The 24,577-nt window shown below is 36.7% G+C and overlaps 1 protein-coding gene across 1 annotated transcript in view; it reads left to right on the top strand.

Moving 5' to 3' along the window:
- The window catches only part of TDRD9 (tudor domain containing 9), a 60,512-nt gene extending 35,935 nt beyond the window's left edge, over nucleotides 1-24,577 (top strand). The window contains 19 exon segments of the mRNA XM_055715955.1: nucleotides 237-281; nucleotides 1,263-1,316; nucleotides 2,985-3,101; nucleotides 4,024-4,131; nucleotides 7,136-7,236; nucleotides 8,003-8,176; nucleotides 9,415-9,526; nucleotides 10,925-11,018; nucleotides 11,021-11,141; nucleotides 12,901-12,991; nucleotides 14,887-15,147; nucleotides 15,584-15,745; nucleotides 16,762-16,832; nucleotides 17,210-17,319; nucleotides 17,478-17,574; nucleotides 18,269-18,407; nucleotides 19,476-19,585; nucleotides 22,431-22,503; nucleotides 23,780-24,577. Coding sequence (XP_055571930.1) covers nucleotides 237-281; nucleotides 1,263-1,316; nucleotides 2,985-3,101; nucleotides 4,024-4,131; nucleotides 7,136-7,236; nucleotides 8,003-8,176; nucleotides 9,415-9,526; nucleotides 10,925-11,018; nucleotides 11,021-11,141; nucleotides 12,901-12,991; nucleotides 14,887-15,147; nucleotides 15,584-15,745; nucleotides 16,762-16,832; nucleotides 17,210-17,319; nucleotides 17,478-17,574; nucleotides 18,269-18,407; nucleotides 19,476-19,585; nucleotides 22,431-22,503; nucleotides 23,780-23,869 — 2,130 coding nt within the window. The 3' untranslated portion in view covers nucleotides 23,870-24,577.

Below are 24,577 nucleotides of genomic sequence, written 5' to 3'. Positions count from 1 at the left end.
GACTTTTCCGACCTACATTACTGTGGTTCAGATTTCCTTATACACTTTTGTGCTTACATATTTGTAGTCTGTGTTAACCCAAAGACATCTCTGTTTTTTAAATCAGTGTTAAAAAATTATCTTCAGTATAGATGTGGAAAAAAACTTCATAGTTTTAAATGTCACATTAATATTTGTAATAATTATTACTGAAGTACTGCAGTTCATACCTGAACACTACACCATTTCTTTCTCAGGCATAGCAGGCCTGCACGCAAAAAGGGAACTGGAGACATCACAAGGTTAGTTAAACTTTATTTCTTCTTTTCTATTCAAGGTTGGTGACTTCACTGCTGGAGTGTTTTCTATTCTTAAAAAGGATTTTTTGCTAGCAATCCTTCTTTATAATAGTTAGATTTTTTTCGTAAATAAATAGAAACATCGGCTTTGAGAGAACATGAGTCATTGAATCCAGTGCTGAGTGTTTGAAGGTAATCCCTTATGTAGTCGCTTTCACAGATGGATCAATAGTGGTTAGAGATTTGAAAAGGGAGGTTGAACTGTATTTGAAATAAATGTTTTTCATATGCAGAAGTGTCTGAAATGTCTCTTGTGTGTTTTTTTTTAAAGAAACACACATATCCTCCCCTCCAAAAAAAAAAAACCCACAAAAAAAAACCAACCCCACACTGAACTCAAAACCTGAAAGGTGGAAGATCTTTATGTGCATCAGTCACAAAAACCCAGTAGGATGCACACAACAACTGCCTCTGGTCTTTCTTGTGTGTATGTAAGATAAAACCTTTTTTTATTTCTCTGTTTCTTTCAGAGGATAATATGCCTTATGAACACCAGTGCATAGCATACAGTGTATTATAATGAGTAGGCAGGGTGGCCAGAATCTTTTCTGCTAAGGTTATACATCCAGATAAAAAAGTTCATTTGGTTTTGAGTTTTTTTGAAGAAATGTCCATCTTGAAGTAGATTCTGTAGTGGCAACACAGAGGAGTTGGACTTGTGGGCTTATATGAAAAATCTAGATGACCTACAGCTGCCCTGGTGGTAACCAGGGTCTAGTTTGTTAGTAATTATGTCTTGTGTTTTCATACATGTCATAATACTTGATTGATATGGATGCAAAGAAAGCTGTGAGATCAAATTCTTCCATGACTATGTATATATAAACTACTGTGTCTACACAGAAGAGTATGAGAGAAAGCTTACAAGCAGTAGAAGATAGAAGTTTCTAAGAATGTTTGCGTTTGCATTTTTCACTTTTCCAGGCAGAGCGTGAGTGGTGTCAATCAAATGGCATTAATATCGAGAAGATTAGAGAGGTAAGGTGAAATGGGTAAGTCGTTCTGCATATAAAAAGTATTAGCTCTCCTTTTCTTCTACAAATGTTAAGCTCTTGAATAAGCCTACTGTATTACTGTCTATCAATATATAGAGCTGTATAATTTCTTTAAATAAACTGAATTTTGAGATTTTGTTTGTTTGGGGAGGGAGAGATGGCACTATTTAAAGCTGGAGAATCAGGACTGCAAGTATGTTTTAAGGCAGAGGCTTTATTACTTACAGTTGTAGTTCCTGGATTACCTATAGTCACATTTTCTAAGAGACCTCCATTATTACATGCTAATTCTGTAGGTTCCTTAGATACACTAGATGTGGTGTGACTGCTATCTCTTGTTACATAACTTTTGTCTTATAGTTAAGATAATTTTAAGCAAATACAGCTACATAATGAGGACTGGACAATTTGTGGGGCTTTGTTGCTAACATTATGTAGCAGTTAATGAAAACTGCATCACAAAGGGCTTCAAGCTTAATGTGATATGTTGAGAGGGGAAATAAATAAAACTCCTGAACATCTGTGATTGGCAGGGCATGGCCTTTCCTGTTATTACAGCAGTTCATACCTTTGGTGTGAACAGTGTAGGGCCTATATTAAAAAAGCAGAGGAGCAAAAAAAAAAGCTTTTCTGATAAGCAAGCGTGTGGATAAGAAATGCCAATATCTTCTTAGCTTGTTTAGCTGATACCAAGGACAAAATGAGAAAAAAGCAAATTCTATAAAACTGGAGAGCTGAAGGATCAGTTTTGATAGCCTGTGATAGCTTCCCAGGTAGTTAGTATTCTCTTGGCTCAGTTTCAGATAAAGCAGGAAGAGGTTGTGCATGACATAATAGTTAAGGAGTTTAGAATGGACACCTACACCTACACTAACACTTAAGAAAATCTGGGCTTTTTAATTTGCTACGCTTCCAGATAGAATTTTATAATTCCATGTGTGTTTTGCAGAACTGAAGCAGCCAGACTGGTTTCTGATTATGAGGGAAGTGGGAGTTTTAGTATCCTAAAACTACCAACAGCAGAAAGGAAAATGTAGATTTGAAGCAGTTGAGTGGACTGTACTTTTGTACATGTGCTCCAGAATCATTTGTGACACTTGAAGACATTCACTGTGTGGTTGAAGAATCGGTGGCTGCTTATGGAAGCCTCTTGGAAGTGCTTAGGATTGAAAGCTTAACAGAGCATGTTCTGCTGTAGGGCGTTAAGTTTGATCTTGCTTAAAGTTGTCTGCTGATCTGGGGGTGCAGTATATGTGGTCACTGCTACAGTTAGGTCCAGAAGTCCAGGTTGTTGTTAGTATGTTTTTTACCTTTTAAGATACAAACTCCAAATGATTTAAATGAAGAATCAGTATATAGTCTTGTAAAAGGTTATTTCAGTTCTTTTTCTAATTCTGTTTGACGTGTATATGCATAATATGCTTTGTGACTACAGAACTCTACTTTATAAAGTGATGTCAGGAAAACTGGTTTAGTTACAGTGCTGAAATAACTTTCCAAAGTAGAGATGCTAAGCAGTATGTTAGGTGAAATACATACTAGTCACCTAAAGGAAAGGAAGCTTTCCCACTTATTTAGACACTTACTAACAGATTTTAATTTGTGGACAGTTTTGATGTGTCTAATGTCTAACATAAGCATTCACATTCAGGTGGCCGAGTTATTTCACAACTTGAAAGAATGAGTCAGCGCATTTAACATGTCTGTTAATGCTCAACCCTCTGCTCTTGGTCAGGAATGTGTATACAAACAACACTTTATTTTGCAGGTAAAGCTCTTTGACTCTAAAGGGGAGAGCCATTATTTACAAAATTTATAACTGGATTTTTGTACGCTAGTACTGGTGAACTAGTATACTCGTGTTTCACAATTCCCCATAGATTTTGCGATTGCAGGTGGGGAAAAAAAAAAAAGTAATTCTTGTTGACAATTTAGAATGACAACTAATGTTCTTTTAATGGTTCAGAATTCACACTAAGTTGGCTCTCTGTCTGTCCCTTCACTTCTGACAGTTCATCAAAATAAAACCAAGTCATACTGAGATGAGTTAAACTGCATACTTTAAAGAAAGATGGTTTGTGTGGGAAGGCTAAGAACTAACAGTTTTGAAAATGCTGTTTTTACTTGTTCCGAGTGCTTGTTGGTTATTGGGGGTGGGTGGGTGGGGAGTGGGTTAGATGTCTTTCAGCTACTGTAAGTTTGTCAAATTTCCAAATAAACTTCTTGGTTTATTTGGACTGATTAGTAGTGATTTTATTTTCAGACCTGCTTATTGTTTCATTGGTAGTTGGCTTAAATGTAAGCAGTGAACTTTTCAGAGCTGAATTTTTAAATACTGTAAGTTGTAACATGGAAACAGAACAGTTTTCTTGTAGTTATTTTGTGTAAACTTACTTGAAATTGAGCGTGCTCTTGAAATCAGGGCTAACAATTAGTTTTCATAGAGCAAGTCTGCATACATAATATTAGTGTTGTACGATTGTTCTAGAAAATTAATCTCTTCATGAAGGTATGTTTCTAAGGATTTGCATGAATTAACGTGTAGTCCACAATTACAGTAATGTCTAGAAAAAATGTAGGAAAAAATCTTCGTATGAAGATTTGTTAGTATCTTTATGTTGCTGGCATATCTCTTTTCAAGAAACTGAACATAATCTACTGCATATTACAAAATATTTTCTTGACTTCAGGTTGTAATAGCTGGTGCTTTATATCCAAACTACTTTACTTGTGGAAAATGTGATGAAAAAATTGCTGTGAGATACCTTGATGGCTAAGATCCAAAAACCACTGTACTGGTATGTTAAGAAGGGGGGTGACTTGATAAAGCATCAAGTAGTAAAAATATGTAGTGTTTGGGCAGTATTTTCAAGTTTTGTTCTGTCTTGGGCAAGGACAGAAATAATAATCTACTCTGATCTTCACCTGGTAAGTTGTCGTCTCTCCCATCTCCCTTTCTTTCAATATGATAAATGTTGTGTGGGTGGTCAGTTTTAGAAGAACTACTGAGAACTGCCTCCTTGCGTTTGATTGCTGAACTTGCCCAGGCAAACAACTTCCATAAAACTAATAGAAGATGTGAAGAATAGAACAGGGACTACCAAGGGTACTTTTTAATTAGTATTTTATGAAGTGTTGCAACTTCAATATTAGTAATCTCCAGCTTGATAGTGCTTGGCATACATGCTTGTTGCTTTTAAGGTTATTCAGGTATTGCACTATGCTTTTTTATCTTCTAGGAATTTCTTCCTGCCTGATTGAATAAGTGCAAGTTGGAAATGGCTGTGTTGATTTTCTGCAAAATGGTACATAATCTGTAGTAGGAAAATATTTGGTGTATCTGAACTAGATGTAACACTGTAAAATCACAGTGACCTATGCTTAAAGAAAACAAACGTGCAAATCAGTGAGCCTCAAAAAATAGACTTGTATTGGCACAAGAGAAGATAGATGAAAAGGCAGGAGAGAAACTCAAAGCGTACTGAGAAGGAATTTTTTTGTGTGCCTTACTGCTTACCCAAGAAGAGAGGCTAGTTGAAGGAGATGCTGGCATGACAATATGCATGCACAAACACATTTATGTATATTTTTGGAGTTTTAAACATTATTTAAGAATATTGAAGCAAAACAACTCAATCTTATGAAAGAAAGACAAGATCAGTCTTGCCAGAGCAACATTGATTAAACTGTTAGATTTAAGGAGCTATTTACTTTAACTCTTGATCTGCTCATATATCAACTGCTTGTTATCTTGAAGAAGGAAGAAGTAGGCCCTGTGTCTTCATCAGTATAAGTGATCCCCTTGGTCACAAGTGCTGCAAGTTCCTCAAGCTGTCAATTTGGCAGTCTTCTTATAGCCATGTGATGCTCCTAATGGTGTGTCCCAAAGAGATAGAAGGCAGTTATTCCTCCTACTTTATGGTCTCTCTAAATCATCTTGCCTTGAGGCAGTTTCTGCAGACTGAGCTAGACCATATTTTTGACCAGCAGCTGATCTTGGTACTGTAACTTCAAGGCATATGAAGATTTTCTAAAACCAAGCTGTTCTTTCTTATCAGATTATTCAAGAATTGACAGTTGTATTGCCTCTGAAAAACAGTTCAACGTCTAGGAGTTTGAACTTGCTAGTTAGGAATTCTGTGATTCTGTATTAAAGCAAGATCTCCTGTAAGAGATGATGGAAAAAAGATAGAGAAATTGATATCTGGCTGCAGCAGCATATTAATAATTGTGAAACTACAGCCTTAAACTGATGTAAGCTGGTGTTGCTGTAGTCTTGCTTTGCTTTTGACAGCATGTGCCCTTTTATGTTGGATCTCATCTGCCTCCTGAGTGAGGCAGGTGTTAAAGGTAGGAGAAGGCTATTCTGTTGCTTTGTAGAGCTAGTTTTCAAGCTAGTTTAGCTTACGAAATTGTGAAATGAGTGATTAACTCTTGTTGCCTTGGTCATATCTGTTAAAGTCATAATCCGTTATACTTGACTATATACCACCTATAGAATGCATTATACTTTACAATCCAATATATTTAACCGGAACATCATTCTTAACAGAATGCCTTTGAAAAGGTGTTGCAGTTCCAGTAACTTTGTTGGTTTGTGGTGGGTTTAGGATTAAAATTGAAGAAGAGTAACAAAATCATTTAATAATTCAGTTTGGAGGAGACCTCATGAAGTCACGTAGTCTGGTGATGTGGTCAAAGCAGGATTAACAGTGAATTCAGACCATGTTTCTTAGGCCTTCATCCCCTTGGGTTTGGAAAAAGCACTGAAGGTGGAGATTCTGCAGCTTCCCATGGAATCCCAACTCCCCAACTATGCTGTCCTAGATTTTGGGACGTGTATTCTGCTACTTGTCTTACCCATTCTCAGGATCTTGAGCTCCCCTCTTTCCTTGTTGCTCCAGCCCAGGCTGCTGTTGATTATCACTTCCATAACAAGTTCTACATTGTTCACAAATAGCAGATACAGAAGAGCCCTGTTTGGCTCATGACCTGTGTTAACAAGTTACTTTCAACACCCTTCAGAAATCTAGGAGCTAGTCCTGCCCTTCTAGGTTATCAGGGAGCTTTTTGTTTCCCTCTGAGATGCAGGATCTGTGATCTGGAGACCTCTGTAAGCTGCCTGAAGATGATCTGTTTCATCCTAACAGCTCTGTTATAAATTGCCACCTCGGTGTTACCCTTACTGATCTCTTATCTTATCCTGACCCACAAGAGCTGGGTTGTCACATTGTCTGCTCAGTGTAAGAGCACCTTATATTTGAGCTACTCCACACAGGGAAGACCAGGAGGTTGCTCTTTGTCTGTCATCCCTCACGAGCATGTATCCATCCATAAGTGCTCTCCAGTTGTGCAAGCTGTCCCACCATACCGCAGGATCTCCGTTCTGCCAGGATGTGCAGGGCTGTAGCTTCTTCTGTTTCCCAGGTGATGTGTGCTGCCTCAATGTAGTTCCCAGTGGTGGACAAGGAAGCACAGCAATCCATTGCTTTTCTCTTAAAAGCAAAAAGAGGGCTACTACACAGGTTTTAGGAAAAATTATAAAGAAATATATATAATTACAGGTGAAGCTGCTTCCTTTATAGTTAAAAACATTTATCTACTGGTTTGAGGGTGTAGGTCAGCATTAGCAGCAAAACTGATTTTATTGTCTTTTGAGATTTTTTTTTAATTTAAGAATTAGGGGTTTAGATTGTATATCAGTATTGCAGCTCAAGTGAAAGAGGAAGCTAACTATTTAAGGTGAACTTAATGCATTAAAATAATTGAATGTATCCAAATTTAACTTGTATTTCTTAACAGGTGGAAGATATTCCTCCCTATGGATATCTATACCACAAACAGCTGCAGTCACTGATTAGACAATGTGGGCAGGTAAAATCTGTTACCTATGATGGATCAAGGTAAGTATAAAATACTTCAAGTATCCTGCCTTTCTCGTGTTCTCAGTTATGAATCTAGTAATTAATTTCTATGTTTGTCAGTGGTGCACTGACAAAATGAATTTATTTCTTCTCACCTCTTTGGAATCAGTAATGTATTTTTAATGTATTGGCTAGAGTAAGAAAGGTGGTTTTGAAGTTTGGTATGCATTGGTTGGAATAACGTTAGATCAGCGAGCTGAGGTGGATACTGCCTTCGGTTTTGTCTGTCCTGTCTGACTGTGAACTTTAACTGCAGCTGATCTGTCGGTATTTATTTTTATCTTGTATACTGAATTTAGCTCTTTTGTACCATCAGATGGCTTTGCACAAAATGCATGTGACTGGCTGCTCTAGCTAATTGTCTCATTAACTTTGGAGTACAGCTGCCCAAAGTTGAACTCATGTAGCCCTTCTTATGCCTTTTGCAGTCTTTAATTCTTTTCTTATTCACATATATTTTCACATCCTTTCTATTTGTATTAAATGTGCTTGGTCAATTTGGTATGTTCTTGTGAGAATGTTAGAAAGTTTCTTAAAACCATCATGATAATTAAAGCTTTAAAGTGCATAAGAACAGTAGGGCAAAGCCTGTGAGGAACCTACTTTTCACTGTTTGTTGGACTGTCAAGGTAAAGCTAGGGAGAAGAAATGATGGCTTTTGTAGGGTTTTTTTGTTGGGTTTTGATTCCTCATCAAGTATTTGTTGCAATTTTATTGGGGGGGGGGGGGGGGGGGAGTTGAACAGGGCTTTTGTGGAGTTTTCCCATAACCCAGTGGAGGGCTTCAAGGTTCTTCCTGAAGCGTACCTGTCAGTCAAGATGTCACAGCTGAAAATTCCTCATGAGCTCAATGTTCATTATCCAGATGATATCAACAGGCAGTTGCAAGACATGACAGCTGCAAATGTGGGATCTCTAAGGTAGCTGCATATGGAAAATGCATTTCTTCACAGTAAAATGGGGTTTGCTGGATTAGGGGAATTTCCTTGGAAGTGTCACCAAGGAAGACATGTTACATTCGAAGAACAGGTGTATAAACTTTAAATGATCAGAATTTTTTTGCAGGACTAGAAGTAACATGTTTGTCTTAAATATTTCTTTATAGTTAGAGATATTTTATTGAGAGAACTCAATATATACTGTCTTCTTTTAAGATTCTAGTTTATTTGGCTTTGGCATGTGGAAACAGGGATGTACACGGTAGTTTCTGGTCATGCTAGAGACAATGTTGAGATTGCTAGAACCAAAATAAATAAGGAGTGGTGTTTGGGGACATAAAAGAAAGGGAGGGAGGAGGAGTATAACAGAAACTGGGGGGAAATGTAACAGCATAAGGTGGGGAGGCATAATAGAAAATACTGATGAAGAATGCAGTGTAGTTGGTCTGCAGCTGCTTTTGCTAGAATAATCTGGCACATGTTACTATATGCTGTCTGATTCTCAGCTTCAGGTCATGCAAATGACTTGCTAAAATAGTAATCCACCTGCCTTCTGATTGACCTGCAGGCATTTCAATATTTTAAAATAAGAAATCTAAAATAGGAAGACAGGAATCAACTGGAAAGCTTAATGTGCAGGTGAATACTTCCAGTGAATTGTATTTAACTCCTAATAAAAAAAATTTAGCAGTTTCACTGTGCCAAAACAGCATTTAATCTTTGTGAAAAATCCTGAAGGACTCAAAGAAGTCTCCTAGGCTGAGACTTAATTTAAAGTTTTGAACTTTTATCACTTAAATAGAATATTGTATTTATTTTAAAAATATGCTGAATTTATTTTTGTGCTGTAGTGTACCTAATTTATTTTTAGAAAATAAGCTTAGAAGGCATGCCATAGCAAAGAGTCTCACTATTTAACCTTAATTCTTTGGATTTCTATTAAATTGATGGCAAAGTTGTGTCTTGGTATGTACCTTTCTGTGTTTGGTCATAGTGGAATTCAAACAGTTTGTTTCTCCATAGTATTCTGGTTCTGCTTGGTTATTTTATGTTCTAATTGAATTAATGTATTTCTAAATAAAAATCATTAGGTACATAAACATGCCCTAGGGACACCTTGGGAAGCAAATGAAAGAAAAAAAAAAAAAAAAAAAAAAAGAACTCTTGAGTTTTTGATTGTGAGTGAAGTATTTAGCATCTTCACTCAATACACTTTTTAGAGTGTATGTGGACTGTCAGAAGCAGACAGTGGGGCCTGTGGAGATTCTATTTGATGCTTTGCAGCAGCCAGAGGTGATCCCAGGTAGTTATCTGTGCATCAAGATAACAGAGGTAAGAATGTTCTGTACCTGAATTGTCGTATCTAATAATCAGTACCTAGATAACTTTGCAGAAATGAGTATCTGACAAGCTTAAATTAAAAGAGTGGGTGCTAATAATGTTTTTAGCACAGGGGTATCTGTAAGAGGTATGGAGAATATTCTGGGTTTTACTTTTAGTAGTTGTTAAACAGTACTTGCATGTTGCAAATAAATTGCAAACATTGAAATCTGTTTGCACATTAAAAAATTGTGGGATTTGTTGGCAATAAATATTAGCTGGAAATAGGCATAAATGTAAAGAGGATTAAAGGGAGAGGTAGTATATTTGTGTACACTGTAGAAACGAGAATCAGTAGGTATTTGGGCCGTTTACCTGGCGGTTATTAAGTGGCAATTTCTTCAGAAACTAGAGGTGATAAATGAGAGGAATTAACAATACTGTATGTTCATTCAGGGAAAATATTGCATGCATAAGAGAGAGTGCATTAGGAAAAAATTATGTACATATATATGACTTCTCATTTCTGAAGCTGAGAATATTTATATCTTGTGTTAACCGTTATCTTCTCAACAAATTGAATAATAGCAAGCAATATGTATGCTGCTGAAATAAAAATAAATTTTAAAATCCAAACCACTGGTAGTGGAAATTATAGGCTGAAGCATTAAAACAACTCTTGATAGTAGTGACATGTTTTGCAAGTGCAGAAAAGAATATTTTCTTCATTTTATTCAGCTAAGCCTCTTGGATCAAAAATGTTAATGGATTTGATCAGATGTATTCCAATCACATAGCTATCTATGCTTCTTCTATTTAATACACCAGATTTAATGATCGTATGTATTGTAAATAAAGATTCTTTTTTTATCATGAGCATTAGATACAAGATCAGAAATGTTACATGAGTTTAGTAAGCCATTTGAAAAGATTGCTTACTTTGTTCAATTTGATTTAAATAGTAGTGTGTTCTTCTCAGTTTCCTAAAGGATGGGTAATTATAACAGTAACAGTGCTGACTTGCTGAGAAACATAGCTAACTGGTATTCTTTCACTAACAAGAAAAGTGCACCATATCTGTATGTATCTGTCTAATAACTGTATACCTTTGTGCACATTAATTTGGTTTAGAAAAATGGAAGCAGTGTCTTAACTTTCTGATTTAGTAATGCTTACATCAGTATCTATTCAGATGAAAATTGTATTGCAGTTGCACAGCAAATAAACATTTTTAAATAATGTCTAATTATGAGAGAAATGCCTCACTGCAGTACTGCAGGATGAGAACATTTCTCTGTGTGTGTCAGGAGTAGAAGTGCTTTCATGTGTTTTGCTTAGATGTGTTTTGTATTTGATGTAGAAGAATAAAACAATATGAAATCCAATATTGTCTAATTTTTATACTTTCAGGTAGTAGAAGCTGGACACTTCTGGGGTTACAGGACAGATGAAAAAAACAGGACTGTACTCCAGGCTCTAACTACTGAAATCAACTGCCAGAACCTGATGATTTGCCAGTGTATCCACATCCGGGCTTGATTTGTCTGGCACCATTCCCTGATGTGGAAAATGGAGTATACTATAGAGCTAGTATTCTGCATGTTTGTGAAGATTTTGCTGAGGTACAGTAATAGATTATGTCATACTGAATTGGTAGGATGTAATTGGGTTAACAGTCTTCAAGCTATGCTTTTATTTTTTACAAAGCACTGTGTTCATTCAAATTATAAATATTCCAGTAAAGAAATCTGTAGAACTAGAACTAAAATAAAACCTTAATAGCATGCTGCTAGAACAGATGAATTATTTTTTTCCAGAACACAGGAATATTTTAGTATTAAATTGAGAGGCTGTTGTTGATACAGTAAAGTATTTTGTGTGCTGAAGCAGAGCAAAACAAAAGAAAGACTAAAATCTCCAGTAACTTGGAGAGCACAGTAAGGAATGCAGTGCTGCATTGCTGGCAGCAGCCCCATCAATTCTTCATAGATACATTGAGATCCATCTGAAAAGTAAGTTTCTTGCCCCTGTTGTATCGGTAGTTTTAAGTCATTTGTGGCCAGTTCATCTGAGCTTGTTCTTCTGCCAGTATTTCTACTTTTCTTCCTCTTTTCCCTTCCCCTGCAGTTTTCCCCTCTTTTTTTTCTTACTGGACTTAGTTTTGCTGATGGAAGCAAGCTGCAGTCTTTCTCATCTCACATACGGCATTGACTCTCTGCTCACCTGGTCTCCATCTCACTCCAATTTTGTTTTGACCTCAGTTTTCTGAAGCAGAATTACACATGCTCCTGTACTTAGTTCTGCTTTTGCTTCTGCAATGATGCTAGTATTCCTTTTCCAACACAGTGTTTCTTATCTGCATTCAAAAATATTTCATATGGCAGATGCCACGTTTGCCTTCTCATAGGTTGTTGTTTTTATTTCATGGGGCCACCTCTTGTCATCTTGCAGTCAGTATTGTCTCCTTGGTAATTTCCAAATCATTAGAATTTATAAATAGTTATAGAGTATTTATAGCAGAAATTGTTAAAAATTCCAAAGGATGTGATCTTTTACTTCATCCCATCTGGTTTTGCCTATTCTGGTTGAGTTCTCAGGTCCATTCAGTGTGACTTTGTTTGTTTGTTTGTTTGGGGTTTTGGTTTTTGTATCACTGTTTATGTTGCAGAGTTCTATATCATCAGCAAATTCATCAGAATACTTTGGCTTTTTGTGCTGAGATTTAGTTATGGAAATTAGCACCATAGATAAAGATTAGTATTCATTTCTCAGGCCAGTACTTTTCTTTTGAGCAGTTCAGGACAGATTTTTTTTATTATTATTACTTTTGTAAGATTGCCCTTTGCACAGCCCATTCCTCCTTTGAATTTCTTGATTTCTTAACATAGCTGGGTGTCACCCCTAGAGAGTTAATACTGAACATTGTCATCTGTTCAAAGTCATGGAAAACTAGTGAATAACAGTGCTAGTCTCTTCTCTCTTTTGCATTTATAAATCACTGGATCCACGTTAGTATTTGCTTATCTTAAAGTAGTTATTAGGTAGTATCACTCACTGTTTAAGAAGTAAGGTTGTACAGATTAAATTGCAGGGAGAGAATGAGAGCCTTTCAGAGAAATAAGCCTTTTCTAGATTTAGCAGATCATTGGCATTACCAGTGGATGTTTAAGCCAAAGGATCAAATAATAGACATGATAAAATCTTACCTACTATTTTTGATATGACTTCATTTGCATGTTTTTCAGACTCTGAATTTACTTGCATTTCATTTGATAATAATTACAGTACAAGACAATCTTAAACTTGGGTTGACCCTTTCCTTGCTGTTATAAGTAGCACTTTTAATGTTGTGGAATCTCTGCAGATTCTCATGATTCTTTTTCCAGGTTTTTTTTTGTGGATTATGGCAATAGATCAAAAGTGCCTTTGAAGACATTAAAAAACATTCCACAATGTCTTCGAGAGCATCCCTTCCAGGTAGGGGTGATCCTACTTGCTGCTGCTTGATAGGTATCTTCGTGTCTGGTCAGGCAAACAGAAGTGCACACCAAATCATAATGCTTTTGAGAATAATAAAGAAAAAACATGTGTTTTGCTAGTGGGAGTACCTACAAATCATTAATAGGTAGATAAATGTTTTCCACAGATGTGTATGCACGGAGCAGTAGTTCTTGTAACTGAATTGCATTTAATGTATTTGATTGTAGAGAAATATTATCCAGCCTTTTGGTTTTGGGGGCATGTGCTAGAGGGGAAAAAAACCCCAAAAGTCTGAACTTGCTGCCTGACGAGATGTAAAAAAAACCCGAGTATTCGCTTTGGGTGTTTTTTTTAGCTGAATGTTTGAATGAGTCCTGTGTCTGCAGGGGCAACATTGTGTGGTCTGTTTCCCACCTGTAATTACAGGAACAGTGGAAGGAGAGAGGAAATTGCTCTAACTGCCTTCTGCTGCTTGTTGCTTTTGGTTATTGGTTCCTTTGCTGTCCATCAGTTCTATGAGAAGTAGATCTTCCTACTAGGAGAATGTTGTTCTGGTTCCTCTACTATTGCCTGCTTATATGCAAAGCTCAGGAGTAACAGGCTGAGCAGTAGATCAGCTTTGCTTTAGCCTGAAGAACCTCTGAGCAAATGGCAGAGGTCTGTACAGCCTAGAGAGAAGAAACCATCAATGACTAGTTTAATCTATCATTCTCTGCTTAAACCTAGCTGCTTCTACTATGGGCAAGTGGCAGCATAGTGTCTCTTCTTGTCTGCATGGCACAAGTTTACAGTGGCAAGTATCTTGCGTGCAGTTACTGTGCAGAGTATTTTTGCACCATCAAGGCTCCTGCTCTGCTACACTTAGTTACAGGACAAATGCACTTGGGATACCTGGTTAAATTTTGCAAAGCTAGAGGTTGTCTTTCCTTTGTGCTGCTTTGCTATTCTTTAAACTATAGGCTTTACTTGGATATTTTTAGACAGAACTGTCTTGGTAATTAAATAGTGATCTGAAACACAAATATGAAGGACTTTATAGCTAATTTTTTAGATAAATAATTCTCTTGAGCTATTTTTACAAATAAAATAACTAGACTTCAAGTGAAATGCAGCTTTTCAGTCCTCATTCAGATATTTTTAAGCTATTTGAAACAGGTGTATCATACTAACTTTATCTGAAGTGTTTAATTATGAGAATGGAAAAGGAAGCAAAAGTATATTTTTTATTTTCTTTATCTCTTTTTAGTATTAAATCTTGACAGGGCTAATTTTGTTTGGTTTTCTTTCTTAATTGATTAAAAAAATAAGTAGAATTACTTTTGGCAAGAAGCTTCCTTTTTTGTGTTTTCTTCACTTGTATTAAAGGGATCTCTTTCTGCTTTAGGCCTAATCTTTTAATTACAAGTTTTAATGACTGGATAGAATCATTCGAAGACAGAATTACAGATAGTGATTGTGGAAAGGGGTTAAATAAGAGCTTAATTACTCTTGCCTGCCAGGAACAGAATAGCTGCAGTGGTCTTGCCAAGTTTTCTGTTACCTTAGTAGAAAAGAACTGTGGATTGTGAAGCCTTTGTCAGAGAAGACACTTCTACACCCCTAAGATTCTAATGTGGATGGTGAACTACTACCAAATTATCTTTTATTTATGCTCTGTTTGCTCTGATTCATTAGCAACTGTATACATTATTGAAGTGATAGATGTAATGTGCAGTTGCATTGGCAGTGACAGAATAGAAATTATGTCAGTAGCTTTAAAGCAGTCGTAGGAATTAACATAAGCCACAGCAATTATTATGAAGTCATTTATAGCTATTAATTCAAACATTCTGAAAAAAAATGATAGATTTTTGGGCTGATTCTCTACTGAGGCTTCCATGGTTTTGCTTTAGGCTTTAGAATTCAAGATGTGCAAGATGCATCCATCTGCAGAATCTCTTGTGCGTGGGCAGTGCTGGACTTCTGCTGCTAACGAGAGATTTGCCTCACTAGTACATGGCTCTAATAATCTAATGAAGGTGAATTCAGTTGTGCATGGTGTTCTGCATGTGGATGTTTTCCATCTTTCAAGGAGTGAAAAGCTTGTGAATATCCAAGATATACTTACTGAAGAATGTTATGCTGAGCTAGCAGAAGAATCAGATGAATCACAGGTATGTATGTATTCAGTAAGCTGCTTCTGCTTTGCTTATACTAATTTATTTCAGCTCAGGCTGTCTGAAGTTCTGAGAAGTTGAGCTGAAGTCTTGACTAGTGCCATGGGATTAAACAAGATTAATACTTGAATGGGACAGTTTATTTGTGTGTGTGTGCATAATTCATAATGAGCTGTTGGCCAAAAGCGTTGCTGGTTTGAGACACCTTTTTTTCCCAGGAGATAATTGCATCAATTGAACTGTGCCACTGTTTTTTGAAACTTGGAAAAAGTGTAACTGCTTCATAGTTTTAACTGTCTTCCCTTTTTATGTTTCACATATCTGAAAGAGAAGAACGTTAGGGTTTGTATTTATATGCGAGTATGCATGTTCTTTGTATAGGACCTTTTCTGTAAAATGTTTTTAAATCGGAGCTTTTTCATGGTTTTAACAGTCTTCCATTATTATTATCTTTGAATTGCTCAAGGAATTATTTTTGGACCAAGCAAAGAAAGAAAAGAAAATGCTTGTATCTTCAAGAAAGGAAGAAAAGCGTCAAACTGAAAGGTGGTTAAACTGCTTTTCAGACAGTAAATCTAATGCACCAACCCACAAGGTAACTTGAGTGTTCTTTCTGGTATGTCATTAATTGACCCCGCTTCTCACACTGTTTGAATGGAGATAAAGACTGAAAGGACCTTTAATAACCAAACCATATTTGATGCCTTTTGTAGTACGTTATACTTTCTGTTGGTAGAAAACCATAATGGGACCAGCATAGTGGACTAGTCTGTTGCAGCTTTTAACAGTTTTGAAGTATATCCTAAGAGCTGAGTGAACCAATTACTCTTAATACATTCTAAGGCAGTACTTTGAAACACTGCAGAATAAAGATAAAACTAAACATAATGTTTCCACACATGATAGCCTTCATTATATAAGCTAAGGTAAAAAGTAAGATTACAACCCTATCAATTTCTCAGAAAATTTAAACATGGTTATTACTATACACAGTGTTCCATTCTTCCTCAGCTAGTGATATTCCTAAGCAGATACTGATGATAATGAAACAGTGGATGTTTCTTCCACTGCCAGCTCCAAACTCAGAATTTATTCTTACTTAGGTATTTTCAGATACCTAGTCACTACAAAGCTGGAATATGAAATGTGAAAATGTGTGTCCTGTTCTGCATTCTGATTACAAGTAAAGCCTCATCTACATTATAATTCTTTTCCCATTTCAGACCTCACAGTTTCAACCTTTCAAGCACCTATTCATGCTCAGGAGTAATCCTGTTTAACTGTTGGCTTTTATAAAGTGAGATATTTTCAGCACCTAAAGATCTGCTCATGTAAACAAAAATGACCTGATTTTGTTAGGTCTGAACTTGTGGTTTTTATGCCAGAGAAGAGTCATGAATCTCAAGCACCTGTGAAAATATATTATTTTTTTTTAGGTGTCTCAACAAAAAAAGCTTGCATAAAATGGGGGGGGGAAATGCTGATACCAATTTATCAATTCAGTGTTGCTCAATACACGCGGTTTTGGTTTTCATTTTTAAAGGACTTTGATTTGGAGAGGTCCAAGGTGCTGGCTAACTAGAATATCATTTGTTCATTCTCTTTTTGAAGGTAACACTTTTTGGTCCACTCAGTCCTTACGAGGTAGAATGCTATGGTATGACTAGAATATCCCAGCCCAGGTATAAAAAGACTTTTTACTGTGAACTATAGGCATGTTCTCAGCTGTTATTTTTAATAAATAGGCAAAAATGATCCTAGTTATTCTTGCAGATTTTTGCAGAGATTTTATTCGTAGAAAAGACTGAAATAGGCCTGAATTGCATTAATATGCACGCTATTGCTATGAAAAATTTTAAGAATACTTTTATTAAAGGTAATGTCTTACAGAGAGATTTTATTAACCAACATATACATCTGCTAAATGGTGTTGAGGTAATCTTCACCCAATAACTGCTATCCACTGTGGTTGCATTGTGAATTTGAAATATTTTCTTACATGTTTGTATGGTTTTTTTGTTTTTTAATGTTGAAAATATTTCTTTTGCTTTCTCCTTAGAAGTGGTTTCATACAAAAGAACAGCATAAATTCTGTTGTCATCCATGATGCTCCACAAGATTGCTTTCAGCAGTTGTTGGTTGCTGCTTCTTTATTAACAAATGAGACTGGTAATGCTTAACAGAAATGTTTGGACATTTTGTCTAGACTTGTGGTTTTTGTATGAATAGTTCTATGAGTAAATATGTCACTGTAGTTCTAAGTTACATCTTTTTGAGGTTTCGTTTTCATTAATACTCCTAAGCTTTTTGGGGATTTTTTGTGACAGGATCTGCTGTGTTGTTAGGGGAAGCATCTTTGATGCCTCCTATTCCTGGCCTGCTTGCACTTCTCAGTATGCTGTTTGCTCCTGCTATAGAACTCAGGTATTCATGCATTTTTAGAAGTGGTGTTTTTTTCTTTTTTTTTTTTTTAGGACCCTCACTAACTGGTGAGGTTTTTTTGCTCTGCTTTCAGCATTCAGTGTATTCTCTTCCTGTTCATGTAATTCTTCTATCTTTTATCAGTTTTAGCATAGTACGTAGCTAAGATAACTTCCTTTCTGTAGTTAAGAATGGGTGCTGCAGCCTCTAGACTCACAACAAGGCAATACAGGTCCTGCTAGTCGTGCTGGAAGCCTAGGCAGGTGAACTGTAGAACTACGCAAGTTTTAAACCTACATGAGGAAAGGAACTTGTGTGATTTTTGTAAAACCACAAGTTCTGGCAGTTGCATTGCTGTTTTTTGAAAAAAAATTCTTGTGTATGTAGACTGTAATTTCAACATAGTGAAGCTTGCTTTCTTTAATTAAACTTTCATTTTGCATATGTATGATTTTTTTCAAGTTTTACAAGTATATGTTTTCATAACCGGAATTTTAGTTTTGTTTAATCACTATATTAAAAAAACTCCAACAACAAAACAGTATGACTAGGTGTGAATACCTCTCAGTTGTTTTAGCTTCTTTAAAACACCTCCATCTTGCTTGGCATGGCTTAGACAAGTTCATTTAGGTCTGTCTTCGTATAAGTTTAGTTTCATCATCTCTAGGTAAGACTGTTTTCTTTCTTTTTTGTATAGGGTTGATAAAAGTGGAAAGCGCTTTACTGGTGTTCTGTGTGGTTTGGGCAGGAGTCAGACTTGTGGGGTTCCACTGCTACCAGAAAATGACATGGAGCTGACATTTGATGTGCATTTTGGAGTGGAAGACATCTTGGAGGTAAAACATGCCTAAGAATTTTTGCTATAGTAGGAATGAAGTAAAATTTGTTGCATCGGAGCTTGTTAACTATTAGAGTGTGGGTTTGGATTTTTTAAGTGTACTGTCTGTTTATAACCTTGGAATCTTATCAGAAAAAAAGTTACCCCCTCCATACACTCTGAACAAAATACAAGGCTATAGCGCAATACATTGTACATTTTTCAAAACAAAAGCTTCGATTTTGCACTAATAGGATGTCAGTACTTGTTTATGTTCTTAGTTATTGCAGGTTTTACTGATCAGCCTAACATTACTGGTTTGCAGTCTTCATTTTGATTTTACAGGTCTGATAAGTCAGCTGTATCAAGCTGCTTCCTTAGAAGCAGATCAAACAAACAAACAATAAAAAACCCTTATTCCTCATTAAAGCCTTTTTGCAGCTTGCAGACAGAGATCTGTCAGAAGGAAGTATGTGTGAGGAAAGCATGTGCTCTGTTACGCAGGACAGTAAACTGTATTTGACCTGTGCTTCACATTGAGATGTGTTTTAGACGGTGAAGGACCTCACATGCCCTGATTAGTTTCTGCGTACAGAGCAGGTATGTTAGGTGATGACCAGTGCTTTCTAGATGCATTTTAAGGACACAGCGAACATGCTGGTGCACATATCTGTGAGCTGTTGTTTTCTGAAAGCAGTGACTTGTGTGGGTGATGTCTAAATTCACGACACCTTAGCCAGAATGGTAACTCCAAGCTGTTGTGCATGTGAAAATTACGGACAGATAGAGAAAAATCCTTAAAACTTTTACAGAAGGAATTCTGTGTTCAAAATATCCAGGCAAGTGGTAGCCTGTATGTTTTATGGCCTATCTGAGTAACCTTTGAAGACTGTGATATCAAGTGGCTGAATGTTAATGTCTTTGACCAGCAGAGATGCATCTGGAGCAAGAAGTGTTTCTAAAGCTTCAGATGTTTTTGCTTATGTCAATAACATTCCAGTTGAAGCTCAGTGCTATGGGTGCAACAACCAACTCAAAATAGTGCTGGTATAGAGTGCATTATATTTAGTTACTGGTATTTTTGCAGATAAATGTCCTGAGGACAGCCATTAATCAGGTGCTTTCTGAATGTGCAGCGCCTTCTGGGCAAGAGAGGATGACACAGCTGCAGGAAAACGTTCGTCAGAAACTTCTATGGTAATAATTTTGTAGAAATAAGATCTTCTGTTTCAGTCTCAGCAAAAACAAATGATTGCTTGAAGCATAGCTCAGATTAGGCTTTGGGGAAGAAATACATGTTCACATTTAATGATGCATTTCATTTACTTTGTTTATTTGTAAAGCGGTATACTCAACTTTAGACTTCATGTGGAAGCACTGGTTCTTCAGGGAAGCCTGATCACTTAAGAGTCATATAACTTCGACTGTAAAACCTGTTCTGCAGGTTCTGAGGTGTATCTTTGCTTCATTCACCCAGGACAAAGCTAATAAAGTCCCATGGCATAAGAGTGCGGAAGGATTTACAGTTCTTTCACCCTGTACATGAAATTTGAATTGTCTGCTGCCTTTCCTTCCTCAACAGACCTGTGTAGCATAGGTGTTGGCCCAGTTAATTGCTGGAACTTCCAGGTTAACTAATGAATTGGAGTAGAGCCACCAGCCTCTTTTTCCAGCAGGCCTCTTGTAACTGAAGCAGTGGTTCTGAAAAGACGAGTGAGTCAGTGCAGATAGTCCTGATGAAGTGTTTGGGGGAGCTAGTTCAATGAAGTATCCCATGTAACAGCTCCTTCTAATGTCTGCCACTGCTGAGCATGCTTGTTTGTAAACATAGTGTGCATTTCAGTGCTGTCTGTATCATCGGTAGACTCTTTTCATCCTTACCTGGCTGTGTACCGAACAGATTTAAATAAGCTGTGGCTCAGCTATGAATTAAGTTATGTTATGCTCTCCAGGATTGGCCTCCTCTCTGAAATACGGCCCTTTTTTGCCAGCAGAGCTTTTCTAAAGTAACTGTATGCCAGAATGGGGCAGCTCCTCATGTTGATAAAGATCAGAAGCTTTTAAGCTTAGCTGCCCTTACCCTAGGTTATCAAAATGATTGTCAGAGTAGCTGTTTATGCTGAGTTTTCAGGTTGTTCTTGTTTTTGAATGTACTCACTCAGTTGACTTTTCTTTTTTTTTCTTTCCATCTGTGAAAAAGCTTACATGGTCTTTAGTTGAAAGCAAGTACCCATATTTCTTATTTCCAAAACTTATAAGAAAGTACTGTGGTGCATTTTCTAGTGAATTAACAAGTGTAGGGGGAGTCAGCCTTACCTTTGAGGCAGTGGAAGTGAAATTAAAAGAGCGTAAGGAAATGCTAGAAGATGTGGAGCTATATGTTAGCTGACCAGCAGACATGTTGGATATGACAAGGGAACAAGATGATTATTTTTGGGGGTGTTACACTGTGTGTGCTGCCAGTGGGTCAGCTGCTTTTCTCTCTGAGTCATGGCAGCTTCAAGCCAGCTCTTGCAGTGGCTTATGGGTGCCTCCAGAAAGTGGTACAGTTTCGTAAAGGCTGTGACGCAGATGCATCACAGATGCAGAGATGCACGCTGCTTGTGCTGTCAGCTTAAGGGGCACCAGTGCAGGCTGCTGGTAAACTGTTCGCCACTAATGTCTGCAAAACTCCTGGTAAAATGCCAGCTGCTGAGTGTACCACTGATGCAATATTTAATTTCCTGTTTGTGTCCAAGTACCTCAGGCCAGTTGGTGTCTGCATTGCCTTTGGACACTGCCATGTATTACCATGTTTAGACTTCAAAGCTGAATTAAGTTTGCTTGCGTGATTCATGTGGAAACAAGTGTATGGAGAAGTCAAGAAAAGTGGATAGGCAGAAAGAAACAAAACCTCTCGGAAGGTGACTGTGACAATAGTAGGAGCTTGTGCTTGGACATCAATGCTTACATGCTAGATTGAAGGCACAGAAATGTCACTGCTCCTTCTTTAGACATGTGGATGCTTGCTACTGGTTTGGGCACCTATTGTAGGTTGATTGTTCAGACGTTTACAGCCAGTCGGGAACGGAAGGAGCAGCCTGTGCAGGCCCTCAGTGTGTGTTCCCCAGCGGCGTGTTCCCCAGTTCAGTCAGTGCTGACTGCCTGACTCAAGTCATTCTCAACATTCTGGGCTTTTTTTCCTTTAGGGTTTTATACGTTTCTGTGGTAGCATTTTCTCTCTTTGAATCTTTGTACTTTCACTGATTCTGTTCCAGTAATCCTGTGGCTACTTTTTCTAATGTTTTAATTTTATCTTATTTTATATTTTTTACCTTTTTGCATGAAGAGACAATCTGATTACTGTCATGGTGTCTTCTTTTCATTTGTGTAAGATCTTTATTCGTTTTGAATATTTTTTCTGATTGTACTTTTTTTTGTCTTGGAAAAATGCTAACCTTTTATTAATAAAGAGTATGTAGGTAAAAATTTAGCTTGGACAGTCTTCGTAACTTTTTTCTATTTTTCGAAAGGTAGTTGTACTTACAATGTCACCACTGCTTAAGACTAAAATCACTGTTTGAAAAACACATTTAGACAGAATTAATTAAAGTCTACTACTGTTGTACATGGCACAGCTTGAGGAAGTAACTAGAGCAGACAGGCAATCTATGGTAATTGAGTTGTCATGCAAAACAAAATATCCTAAAAATAGCTGGATTATACTTTCTAGTGAATAAGCATGCGTAAGACTTGCAGAATAAATGGCAGTTGCAAATTCTAGTACTTTGTGAATTAAAAACAAATAAATCATTGTTTTCTTTAAAAGAAAATACATACTGATACACTTAATGTCCCTATGAAAATTTGGGTTTTGACTTTTTACGCTAGAGGGGCAAAGTACAGAGAAGTGAACAAATCAAACTGGACTAACAAGGAAATGTAAGATTCCCTTCAGCACAGACACCTTGTAAATGCCTAATTGTATCTAATATAAAAATTCCTTTTTATAATTAATTAAATACAAGTTTTATTTCTTAAGGCTGGTTTTGTGTAATTTCAGTTTAATTTGCAAATCAAAACCTCGGGATGTAATTGTTCCTACGTCATATGAGAAGCCATTTGCATGGAATCAGGTAAGGGTATAAAGATAATTGGTTTTTTCCTTAAGAAGAGTAGTTGGAGTACCCCAGTACAGTTAAGAGTGGTCAAAGGGACAGTTTCCTTTGGAAGGGTGTCATTTTTGAGTATTAAACTGAAAAATACTGAAAGCACTGTAGAGTTGAATTTTTAAGGTATAAGAACTGTTGTGTATACATCAGTCTCTATTGATACCCTATTTTTGTATTTCACTTGTTTGTGTATCCATATACATACACGATAACTTTGTGTATACAAATACTTAGCCTTTTCAAACAGAACATTTCAGGTTTTTTAAGTTGAGAGAGGTTGTAAAGGCAACTTTACGTTTGTTGGAAGTTAAAATTTTGTATTCTTTCTGTTCAGCAACCATGGCCTAACAGAAGAAGATGGATAAGTTTTTCTTGTTTGGGATTTGTCTGAATGCAGTGCATTTTAGTTTTGTTTTGGGTTGCTGTGCTTTCAGGTGGCTTTTCCCTTTTAAGCAGGTAGAAATATGGCTTGCTTTAGAATGCATGTGGTGGGATCAGATTAGGAGGGCAGTTTTCTCAAAACCCTACTTGGTTTGAGATCTTGCTTTTCTTTCTGGAAGGGCCTCTGCAGGCCACTAGATTTCCTGATGAACAAGTGCATTGTCTTAATTAAAAAAGAGGCATGGATTTATTGAGTGCAGGAGTAAGATTTCTGCACGCACCCTCCCTGTGTCTGTCCCACTCTGAGGCACATGAATGAGGGAGTTACGTCTCTCCTGTTGAAAAGATTGACAACAGTGACCAAGTACACAAGTGCACTTACTTCTTCTAGTAGTCGTTCACTGAGGGCTTAGTTCTTGTGACATACTTTGAGTTAAGGCAGTAATTATTTCTGTTTCCATATTTCAAATTCAGTTATCCCTGGTATTATGAAGATAATCTCCTATACAGTTATACTGGTGTTTAGCTTTTATTACAAGTTAATAATATAGGCCTTGGATCAGGATTTTCCCAGCTGCCTCTGAAGTCTGAAGAATCTCAGGACATCTTTCTTACATCATCACATAAAATATTACCTATAATGCTTTGGAATTGATTGTGGTATATTATTCTGACTCGGGCAAACAGTGAGATACAGTATTTTATAGTACTGGCTCTTATGTTGAAACGTGTGGCACGGATTTAAAATTCCTGCATGGTTTGAAACTGTCAAAACTTTTGAAGACTCTTTTCCTTAATGTTATATAGGAAGTCATTATTAAGAATGCATTCTGACTTTCATCTTGCTTCTTTTGATTAGGTGGATTCTCAGTGTATTATTGACAAGTCTGAAAAGCAGCATGAGAGAATAAATTACCAGCTACATAAGCTTGTTAAGTTGAATGTTTAAGTATTTCTAGAAGTCTTTCAGAGGACAAGGTATTACAACTAGTCTAAAAATTACTTCTGTCTTCTATATAACCTTTGGATGCTTGTTTTACAAAACTGTTCCTTAAGATAGCATGAAGTGGGCTAAAACACAGTTTGGAGTATGTTAATTGTTGGTGTTTTTTTTTAACAGTTAAGGTTTGCTGACCTAGAGCAGACAAGTTCATTCATAAAACAAACTGATGTTAAAGCTGGATGCAGTTTTCTTGTTAATAATACTTCCGAGCAGATTTCTCACAAGGTATGTGAAAGACAAAGTAAATCTAGATGTAGCTGTTCATTTTCCATCTAAAAGCTCATAAGCCATGGGCATGGTCTTTTTGTCTTCAGCAGCAAGTTGCATTTTCCCATTTTTTTGTTGTTAATTTTTTTAAAAGCCATACCACAAAGGTGTTTGGGGTTTTTCTTAACAGAAACCTGGAAGTCAGAGGAAACTGATGATCTGAGTTATATTCTGATCCAAACTAAACCTTCCTATACTGGATACAATTTTTCCATTAATGTTTCATACAGCAAAATGTAACATATGTTTTCTTTTCCTGTATAGCAGAAGGATGTATTCACAAAACCTTTGTTTCATCCTTTCCTCAGATTTTTACCTGTGAGTTCTTCAGTCCTAAAAATTAGGTCAGTGGTTTCAGAAGAAAATGCAAAATTGAAATAAAGTGTA

This window comes from Falco cherrug, chromosome 7 (assembly GCF_023634085.1).
Source record: "Falco cherrug isolate bFalChe1 chromosome 7, bFalChe1.pri, whole genome shotgun sequence".
NCBI lineage: Eukaryota > Metazoa > Chordata > Aves > Falconiformes > Falconidae > Falco > Falco cherrug.
The sequence above is the reverse complement of the archived record's forward strand: the minus strand, read 5'-3'. Positions and strand labels throughout refer to the sequence as shown.